This window comes from Megascapheus bottae, chromosome 14, assembly GCF_031878675.1.
Source record: "Megascapheus bottae isolate mThoBot1 chromosome 14, mThoBot2.hap1, whole genome shotgun sequence".
NCBI classification, from domain to species: Eukaryota; Metazoa; Chordata; class Mammalia; order Rodentia; family Geomyidae; genus Megascapheus; species Megascapheus bottae.
This window is the reverse complement of record NC_143522.1, coordinates 50,024,778-50,034,660: the sequence shown is the minus strand read 5'-3', so window position 1 is coordinate 50,034,660 and position 9,883 is coordinate 50,024,778. Positions and strand designations below refer to the sequence as shown.

The 9,883-nt window shown below is 53.2% G+C and overlaps 1 protein-coding gene across 5 annotated transcripts in view; it reads left to right on the top strand.

Moving 5' to 3' along the window:
- The first annotated feature begins 1,014 nt into the window (after positions 1–1,014).
- Positions 1,015–9,883, top strand: part of Npas3 (neuronal PAS domain protein 3) — an 828,644-nt gene continuing 819,775 nt past the window's right edge. For 4 of the 5 annotated variants that reach the window (XM_090345197.1, XM_090345194.1, XM_090345193.1 and 1 more), the window contains exon 1: positions 1,015–1,172. In XM_090345197.1, coding sequence (XP_090201323.1) covers positions 1,015–1,172 — 158 coding nt within the window. Of the gene's footprint in view, positions 1,173–5,068; positions 5,412–9,883 lie in introns of those variants that run through there. The other variant, XM_090345195.1, reaches the window with a different exon arrangement.

Here is a 9,883-nt window from a genome sequence, read left to right as displayed (position 1 = left end):
TCAGTCGTGATTGCCAATGTCGGCCTTTCCAGAGGGGTGGGGGGCGAGGAGCGGGGCGCCGGGGCACACCCCGGTCTTTCCGCGCAAGTTTGCTGGGGACGCGCCCCCCGGCGCGCGGGGGGCGGGAAGCCCTTTCTTCCGGGGGGGGACTAACTCCCCATTGTACCCGGACCGCTCCTCGCCCCGCCGCCCTCGCACACCGCTGCTCCCCGCCAAGTAGCAAGTTCTCAAGGAGTCCAACTTGAGTTTGGCCAGGCCGGCGTGGCACGCTGTGCCGAAGCCGGGCCAAGAGGGGGTCCTGGCGAGGGGCGGAGGTGGGGCGCCCCGCGCTCACTCCCGCGGGTCGGCGTCCAGGTGGCTGCCATCCGCGGCGAGGCTGGAGCCGGCCTGGATGGTGGCTATTTCTCTAGAGAAAGCGCGCCCTCGGTCTGGCACTTTGGGTCGGAAGTGCGCGCTGTGTGTGTGTGTGTGTGTGTGTGTGTGTGTGTGTGTGTGTGTGTGTGTGTGTGTGCAGGGGCGGGAAACAAATGCCCCCTCCACTGCCCGTCATCCCCGTGCACCGGCCAAGTCTCCGCCAAGCCTCCCGGCGCATCCTTCCTCCGCCGCCCCCTCCCCTCTTCCCTCAGCTGGGCTCGCGCGGCGCAGCCTGAGCAGCCAGTGAGAGCAACATCCTGGAAAGAGGGGGGGGAGCACCGCTGCCCCCCAAAAGGGAAAAAAGGCCCCACCCTGACACGTTTTCGCTGTTTGCAAGTCCCCCGCACACCCCCCGCGCCTCGCCCCCGCGCGCGCGGCCCCCCCAGCCCGCCGCGCGCACATCAAAGCGCCTCTCCGCCGCGCGCCGGGGCCGCGGCTCACTAATGGGATTGCAGGCTGCCGCCTGGCTCCGCTGCTGCCGCCGCCGCCGCCGCTGCTCGCGCCGCCGCTGCTGCCGCCGCCGCCGCCGCCGGAGCCCGAGCCCGAGCCCCCGCCAGCCCGAGCCCACAGCCGCCGCACCCGGGGGCCCCAGCCGCGGCGATGATCCGAATCTTTCCGGATTTCAGTGTGCAGGTGACGGCCGCGGCGGCCGGCGGGGCGGCCGCGGGGGTGCCGGCAGGAGCGGGCATGGGGAGGGCCGGCGCCGGGGCCAACGGCACCCCGCAGAACGTCCAGGGCATCACCTCCTACCAGCAGCGGTGAGTAGTCCCGCCGGAGCTGGGCCGGGGCCCCCCGTCCCGGGGGGCTGGGGTGGGACTCACTTTGCTCTTGTTTTGTGTCTCACCGCACACGCGCATCGCCGAGGCTCACTTTGCCTGCCCCTCGGACCGTGCCGGGGACGACGGGGGGATTTCCGTCCGGAGGGACCCGACTCGGGCGCCCCGGCCAAGTGCAGTGACCCCTCGCCCTCTGCCGGGCCCTGGCTCAGGGGCCTCACCCCGGGGCCGCGCAGGAGTTGCAGGGAAGTGTGAGAACACCTCCGCACCAGGTGCTCCGGCAAAGTTTGGGCTCCTGGTCCCCCCTCACTGCACATCGCGGTATTTTTTTTTTCTTTTTTCAGTGCCTCGGCTCCGCGCAGACCCCGGCTGACCGACAGCAAGGGGGTGTGGGGGGGACTGATCACCGGAGGCGCGTGGACCATTTCCCCCAAACAGACTGGAGACGGGTCTCACGGGTAGCCCCAGTCCTGGAATTCTATAGACCAGTGCTAGCATGTCACCTGTTACTACAGGGAACTACGACATGAAATCCGAGTCTCCTGGGTGCGGGCGCTCTGAAGTATTCCTCTAAGACGCATTATAATGCAAATGGGTAAGAATCAGAGGTACTAGTTAGGGAAGTCAATTGTACAAATTTAGGCTTGAGGGGGAGAAGGAAGTTTTAAAGTATTATTTGTCTACATTTCTGCTAGACATATTTGTAGATGAGTCACTGAAAGAGAACATTTTTTGATGCAATTGGGGGGGGGGGCTTTAGCAGGACGACAACCCGAGAAACCTAAAGTTTTCCCTTAAGAACAACTTTAAGTGTTCCAAGATTTTATGGAAAATGTAACCCATAAAAATTCGCTGAGAAAAACTAACTGTAGTAAGAAGGGCAAACTCCCTTATGTGGGACTCAATTTTATGGTAGATGGACGAAAAAAAAAATGAGCACATGAAAAGTGTGAAATTAAATATTTGTGTTTCCCAGATCACACACGATTAAACATTTGAGAGATTTGCCAGTGGCATTTAACTTAAAACACACATAGTGCATAATTCAAATAACAATTCCTGCTTTTACCTTGTGTTTGAAACTTCATTGATTTGAGAACCTTTGATTTAATCCAAAAGTATTTAAGCCGAAAAGGTTAAGCTAATCTATCATTGCCATATTTTATGCCTTCTAACCAATGGCCCAGTGACCAGCACAGATTTTGCATAACACATTGAGTGTTTTCCAAGTTCATGCTCAGGACTGCAAAATATTCCATAGAAGACTTCATTATATGCTCTGCTTTTTGTTGGGAGTTGAAAAAGGAGACTTTGACTCAAAAAAGGAGCTATTCCTTATCAATTTTTTTGATTTATTCTAATTTTTACTCTAGTGATTACAAGAACCTTTACTACAAAAGATCTGGGAATCTTACAAACATAAAGGGCTAGGAAAGAGTTAGGATTTTTCTTGTAATGGATCAGGTGTAGGTGTGTGTGTGTGTGTGTGTGTGTGTGTGTGTGTGTGTGTGTGTTTTATTCCCAAACATTTAAATGACAATAAAATCTGGCAGTCACTTTAACTAGGAAGTGCAGGCAATCGCCATAATACTGTGGTCTGTGTAGTAAGGTGTCAGGGGTCAGAAATGTCAGATGGCCTTCGGATGATTTCAGAGACCTCTGGGGACCTTAAGCTGTCCTATAAGGTATAAATTAGGCACAAGAGCAGTCATGAATTTCCAGAATTTAGCTTTGCTCTGACTGTTAGTGTTGCCCTTTAGGGAAAAAAAATCTTGGGACCCATTTCCCCTCTAAGTCAGGATCAATCAGGGGTAGTCAGTCACCCCAACATCTTTCTGCAGTGAGTTGGTGCTTTCCACTCACTTCTTTGAATCTGGGCCACTTGTCACACCTCTGAATTCCACTGCAGTTCTAAAGAGGGAGGCTTTAAAAACAATCAACTCTCAACTTTAGCCTTTGGGAGGTATTACCTCCCTTGATTTTTATGCTCTCTTCTATTGACATCAGGTGAGACAGACAATAGCTGTGACAAACTTGGCCCTCTTTGGTGTGGTGACTCAGATATGATGACACCTGTTACTGTCATTCATTGCAGTTAAATTTGGGGGCAGAAGAGTGAGTCATGGGGGTGGGGGGCAGGAAAACCACGGTCAGGTGTTTGAGGTAAGGTTAAGTCAAGAGTCTCCTGGCTGTGGCACTTTATGAGGACTGTGAGCCTTTAGGCTTTAGTGGCTCTGAGGGGCACGTTTAGTTCCCACCCTGAGACCTGTTTAGGTGTGCCAAAGTGAAGGTGGCAAGCACATCGTTTTACATAAATCCCTGTGGAAGTCTTAACGCTGGGGTGAGATGGGTGGGGTTTTTTAGGTAGATGGCCTCTCTGTTGAGAGAAAGCAAGCTTCTCTCATTTGTCACCTTTGGCAAAAATACTCTAAGCTGGCATCCTGCAGCCAGAATGACCAACTGGCAACTTCCTCTCTCCACTACCCAGTAGTAAGCATCACTCTCCACTTCCCCTGGATTGTTCAATCACTCTCATTTTCTCCTACCTGTAGAGTTTACTCCAAAGAGAACCCAAACACCATCCTGCAGATTAAACACTTCTGGTACGTAAAAGGCTTAGGCATTTGGTGGAACTTTGGCTTTCCTGGAAGGGTAGGACCCGGGAACCGTTTCTCTAGTATCCTTACCCCCTAAAGTTAAAGGGCAACGTGTGAAGCCTCACGTAAGACTGATGTTTTCCATCAGACTCTTTCATTTACTCTACGTGGAAAAAGCACTGAGTCCCTCCTTCTTGCCTGGTGGACACATGGCTGACCCAAGTCTGCGTAAAAAAGCTTCCCTCCAGCTACACCTTGGCTAAAGGAGCTCGGTCTGCCAGGATCCGGGCAGGTAGCAGGATTCCCGAGCCAGCTTTGCACCGGGGCCCTCCCAGGCCTGGCTGAGCCCGCGGGAGGTGGCTGGGGCTGGACTCCCGAGACCAGCCACCCGGGGCCGCGTGCCACCGAACTGCGTCTCAACACGTGGCGGTTCACCTGCGAACCCCGGGCTCCGCGTGCGTGTGCCCGCGTGGGCCGTGCCGACGCCTCGGCGCGGGGGCCCCGGCGGAGGGGCCCCGAAGGCGCGTCCGGGACGACCGCCTCCGCTCTCTCCCGCGGCCTCGCAGTACCTCTCTCTCTCTCTCTCTCTCTCTCTTTTTTTCCTCCTGGCTGCGATGCTCCAGAGAAGGGAAGTGTTTGAAACTGCAACTGAGTGGCGGTGTTGCGCCGGCAGCCGAGCTTCCCAGTCCCTCAATGGCGGGGGGGGGGGGGGGGGGGGGAGGGGTGGGGGGAGGGGGAGGGGAAACCGAAGGAGGGGGAGAGGGAGGGAGAGAGACAGGGGGAGAGGAGAGGGGGACGAGAAAGGGGGTGTGTGTGTCGGAGGGGGACACGGGAGGGGGGAGGGGGTGTGTGTCTGCGTGTGAGAGCGCGCCCGGGAGCCAAGCAGCTGGAAAATGCCCAGAAATACTTTCCCAGCGGTCAAGCGGGGAGCCCCCGCCCCGTGCCCCCCGGCCTAGGCCCCCGCCGCCGCCCTCCGCCGGGAGGGTGTGCGCCCCACCTGCCGCCGCCGCCGCCGCCGCCCGGCCCGCTCGGGTGGCGGCGCGCTAGGGCGAGAAGTCGGGGGGCGGCGGAGGAGCTGGGCCGAGCCGCCCGCGGGACCGCGCGGCCGCCTCCCCCGCAGCCGCCGCCGCCCCCTCCGCCGCCTGCGCCGGCCGCCGGCCTCCGCGCCCGGCATGTCTCGGGAGCCCGAGCGGCCCGGGCCGCGGGCGCTCTGCGGCGCACGGACGGCGGCGCCGGGCCGGCAGGGGGAGGAGAAGGCGCGGACGGCGGGGGAGGCGGCGACCTGCGGCTGGGAGCGCTGGGGGCGCGAGGGGACGGCCGGCCGCCGGCGAGGCTCCGGCCCCGCTACTTTTCCTTAGCCTCCCGGCTTCGGCAGCACGGCCGCCGCCGCCGCCTCCGCCACGGCCACGGCCACGGCCGCCGCCCGCCGGGCAGCCGCTGAGCGCCGCGCACGCCCGCACTCACTCCCGCCACCCCACGCACACGCACACCCCCGCCCTTCCCTCGCCCCCCCAGCCCGGGAGGGGGGAGAGAGGCAAAAAGTAAGAGAGAGAGGAAAAAAAAATAGCAGGAAGATGGCGCCCACCAAGCCCAGCTTTCAGCAGGATCCTTCCAGGCGAGAACGGTAACACTTTTCTGTTTATTGCACACGCCGCCGGGGCCGCCGCTCCGCCGCCGCCGCCCCCGCGCCGCCGAGCCGGCGGGGCCCGCCGCGCAGCCCGCCTCCTGGGCCGCGAGCCCGGGGGACCCGGCCCGGGGCTGCGGAGGGGCGCTCGCCCGCGGCTCCGCGCGGGGCCGGCGGCGGCGCCAGGCTCTCGGAGCGGTCGCACCTCCTCGGCGGCTCGGCGAATAGAGTGACTCGCTGATAGGGAAAAAAAGAAAGAAAAAGGAAGCAAAAAAAAAAGGCAGAAAAGAGAGAGAGGAAAAACAAACAGAAAGAGAGAGGGCGAGAGTGAGGGGCGCCGCGGCGCGCGGGAGGGCGGGGGCCGGGATCCCCGGGGCCGCCGCAGGTCCCCTGGCAGCTGCTCTCTAGGAAGGGGGAGGGCGGGCGGGGGGGGGCGGGGAGGCCGGGGGCGGGGGCGCGGAGCTCGCGCCAGGCCCGGGGCTGCGTCGCGGAGGGGCCGCCCCGCTCGGAGCTGCTAGGCCGGGCGCCGGGGAGCCCGGCGCGCCGCCTCCCCTCCCGCCCTCCCGCCCTCCCGCCGGCCCGGGCAGTGCCCCGGGCAACTTGTGGGTTTTCAGCCACCCCCCCCTCCACCATCACCACCGCTCCACGTCTCCCCCCACCCAGAAAAAGAAAAAAGAAATAAAGCAGAAACCCCGAACATTTCCAACCAGCCTACCACCAGCCAGAGCCCAAGTGTGTCCGCCCGCCGTGGGAGCCTCCACGCCCCGTTAGCTCCCGCGTGGGGATCGGCGTTAGGAAAAGTTCCCGGGGAGAACGGCGTACCCGGGCGAGGGGGGACTCGGCCGAGCACGGCGGTGGGAAGTTAGTTAAAGTAGTGGAGTCCCGGGGAACGGGAGTTTGTGTGCAATCCAAGGAGAGAGGCGCGGGTAGATGGCACCCCAACTCAGCGCCCCGCCCCGGGCCTCGACCCGGGCTCCCCTCCCGCCGTCCACCCTGCCTGCTTGGTTGGAAATCCTATTTGCAATTAATTGACGGTGTTAATGATATGAATTGCATGTAGCCCCTCTTTCTGTCTGTGAAAAGGCAAGGCTCAGTAGGAAGTTATGAAATGTTACCCACTGGTTCAGGAGGAAAACAAATGCAGTCAGATTACAGAGATTCACCCCCCCCCCCCAGCACTTTACTTCTCTAGCAAGCCTTGGCATACTTGAAAAAAAAAAAAAAAGAAAACACCAGTCTAGGGAAGTGCTCATTTGCACGATTTTAATTATGACATGGACACTTATTTTTGATACAACATACATCAAGACCAAGATAAGGACATACTGAGACATCTACTCACTTAAAAGCTCAGTGTATGTGGTTCTTGTCGTTCAGGCATTCCAGAGAGAATTATCAGGAAAAGGGAAATGCTTCTGTTAGGTAGGTACATAAGGGACTAATTCGAAACTCTAATTTTATAAAATTCATGTAACAGAAAATAAGTCACACACTATCCACTTGTGAGAGATGTTAACTGTCATACACACTATTACTTCTGATATCTCAAGAGAGAAAAAAATGAACACTTACTTCTTAGGTATTAGTGTTTCATGAAGAATTCACTTATTAATATTTTACTCCTCCAGGTAGAAACATTTACTTCTTAGGGCCTTGTGGAAAGTACCCCCCTTTTATTTAATATGCTGATGAATACTTTTGAAATCAGAAATCTATAATTAATACCTTTCTCCCCTTCTTTCTTTTCCCTTCCTCTCTCCTCTCTTCTTCCCCCTCTCACCCTCCCTCCTCCTCTCCCTTCCTCCTTTCCTACCTTCTTTCCCAGTCCTGCTGGTAGTAAATGCATTTGCTGCATTGGCCTTAGTAATCTCTCTAGCAGAGGCCTATTTGTGTGCCATTTTGGGAATTTCTCTGAGATAGGAATCTTGAAGATAGAATTAATTTCTAGAGGAAACTTCATAGCCTGTGCATGAGCGCGTTCTTTATCACCTGTCTCCATTTGGCATTCGAAGAAGGTAAATCAAAGTGTGCGATTTGTTATTCTGCTCCACTTGAGAGCTGAACTAAATAACACTTGGTCTGAAATTCTGATTGAAGTTGTAGGAGGATATAGTGTATTTAATTTAATGCCCTTTAATAGCATCTTCTTGTTCAGCTTGGATGCTGTCATTTTAAAGGTTGGATTTGGGAAACTTTAACCTATAGTGAGGAGGAAAAATAATGGGGCAGGGTAAGGCCAGAAAGATCATGGTAGAGGAGAGGAAAGGAGTCATAAACTGTTTCAACAGTAATAACCACAAAGTTGGCCCATTGTCCAAACAGTTGTTTTATGCCCCAAGGGTTCACGCTGTTACCAGGTTTTTAAATGCGCTTAACACTTTAAGTGTAAACATTACAGCAGTCCTTTGATTTGGTTTTGTAATGACAAGTGGCACATGGGAACTCAGTGGCATTGTTCGGGAAGGTTGGTTTTCACCTGTCCCCATCAGTTATTTGCTTGAACCAAGTTAGTCATTCAACCTCTGTTGCTCTTATTGCCTGTAGCTTGCTGGTCAGTAGTGTTCATTCTCTGTAGCCACACTTAAGCAAATATGTTTGTGGATGTTGGTTTTCTGTAGACGTGTTCTGACTTGTGTCCTCCCATTTATTAAAAAGAATGGCTTTCCAAATCATTGATTTCAGAGGTGTGTGTGGTTTTTTTTTTTTTTTGCCAGTCCTGGGCTTGAGCTCAGGGCCTGAGCACTGTCCTTGGATTTTCTCAAGGCTAGAGCTCTACCACTTGAGCCTTAGCACCACTTCTGGCTTTTTTTTTTTTTCTATGTATGTGGTACCGAGGAATTGAACCCCGGTCTTCCTGCATGCTAGGCAAGCACTCAACCACTAGGCCAAACTCCCGGCCCCTCACACGGGTGTTTACGGACACTTTACCAATGATTGTTTATCAACTACACTCATCATCAGAATTATGTATCTTTTGTATTATTCTGTTGGTTTATGAAGTGTCTGGGCTGCCTGTGATACTATGGCACAAAAATCATCTCCTTATAATATGTTTACAAAGTAGAGACACGTATTCTTGACAGTGTCTTTGGTTGTAATTTTTAGTACTTCTTCAGTTTCTCTGAGTTATACGTAAGAAAGTGTTTCTTAAGAGCCTCGGAAAGCAAGTCAGAAACCTTATCTTTTATAAGCTCGTTTGATTATTTTTTTCTTTAAACTCCATTGGGCTGCAAATTATATAGCACTTTCACAAAGTTGTTCCACGACATGGACGTATAGCCAAGAAAACTAAACAGAAGTGTTAAATGTGTGATAGGCCCATGGTGGTTTCCAAAGTCTATTCCAGGAGCACAGTGGTGCTTTAGTTTCAAGAAAAAAGATGGTGATAGAGATTGTGGGGGAGGTATTTCCTTGTACAGTGTCTAAGCTTCAATGGTGATAAATGATATGTATTGTCTTAACACTTGCTTATATATATATATATATATCTGCAAGATTGCCTAAATGATAATCGAAAATATGAAATAGAGTGGCCTTCATATCACAAGGCCAAGGGTCTACAAATGGAAAAACCGAAATAATGAAATATTTCCAAGGTGACAGACTGTCAACAAGAACTGTAATGCATGGGCATATCATAGATCCACAAGAGGATATTAGATGGTATAGCTCCAGAGTCAGGAGTTATAATAACCTTTATTATGTAGGGCCCTCCTACATTACAACAGTCTTTCCATATGTCCAATTTCCGATTTATGAGGGACATATAGCTTCACCAGATATACAACATGCCAATCACTCAAGTTTGTTTTTCTACAAAGAACAAACTGGAATTTGGCTTTATTTATGTTACTTGTGTTTTGTTCTGGTTTTTAAACTTGCGCCAGTGTTTTAGCACCTAGTGGTATCGTATGGATAACATTTCAGTCCCCGTGTCTCTGTGTATCATACAGTGTGATATTTATTTATTAAAAGTCATTTGTAATTACATTTCTCAGGAATGAACTAGTAAGAATTTCTTGCTTGTAAATATAATCCCACACGTTAGAAGAGTTAGATAGTTTTAGTACTGTGTGTTTTCATCAGGTATAATGAATGGTTGCCTCTGTAGTAGCATTGATTCTAAAGGCATGCTGGAGTTTCTGTGAGGCCTTTGACTCTTTGTCCCTGCATGAGATCTTAGCATGAGATCTACTGGCATGGTGAAATGTCATCTATTTGAAGCGGGGTCCTCTGTGAGGTTTCCTACTATAAGAGACAGGTATACACCTCCAGGAAGCAACACTTTGGCGCAAGGAGTTAGAACAGTAATTTTGACTTATTTTGAAAGTTGTAGTTTCCTATTTGGGGATATTTATGGGAAAATACCACTGAGATTTCTAATTCCTCCCTAATTATCTTTTCCCTACCGGTTGCTTCAAGCACTATAGTATTAGTAATGACCCCAATGTAAACCTTAGTTTGTTTCTTGT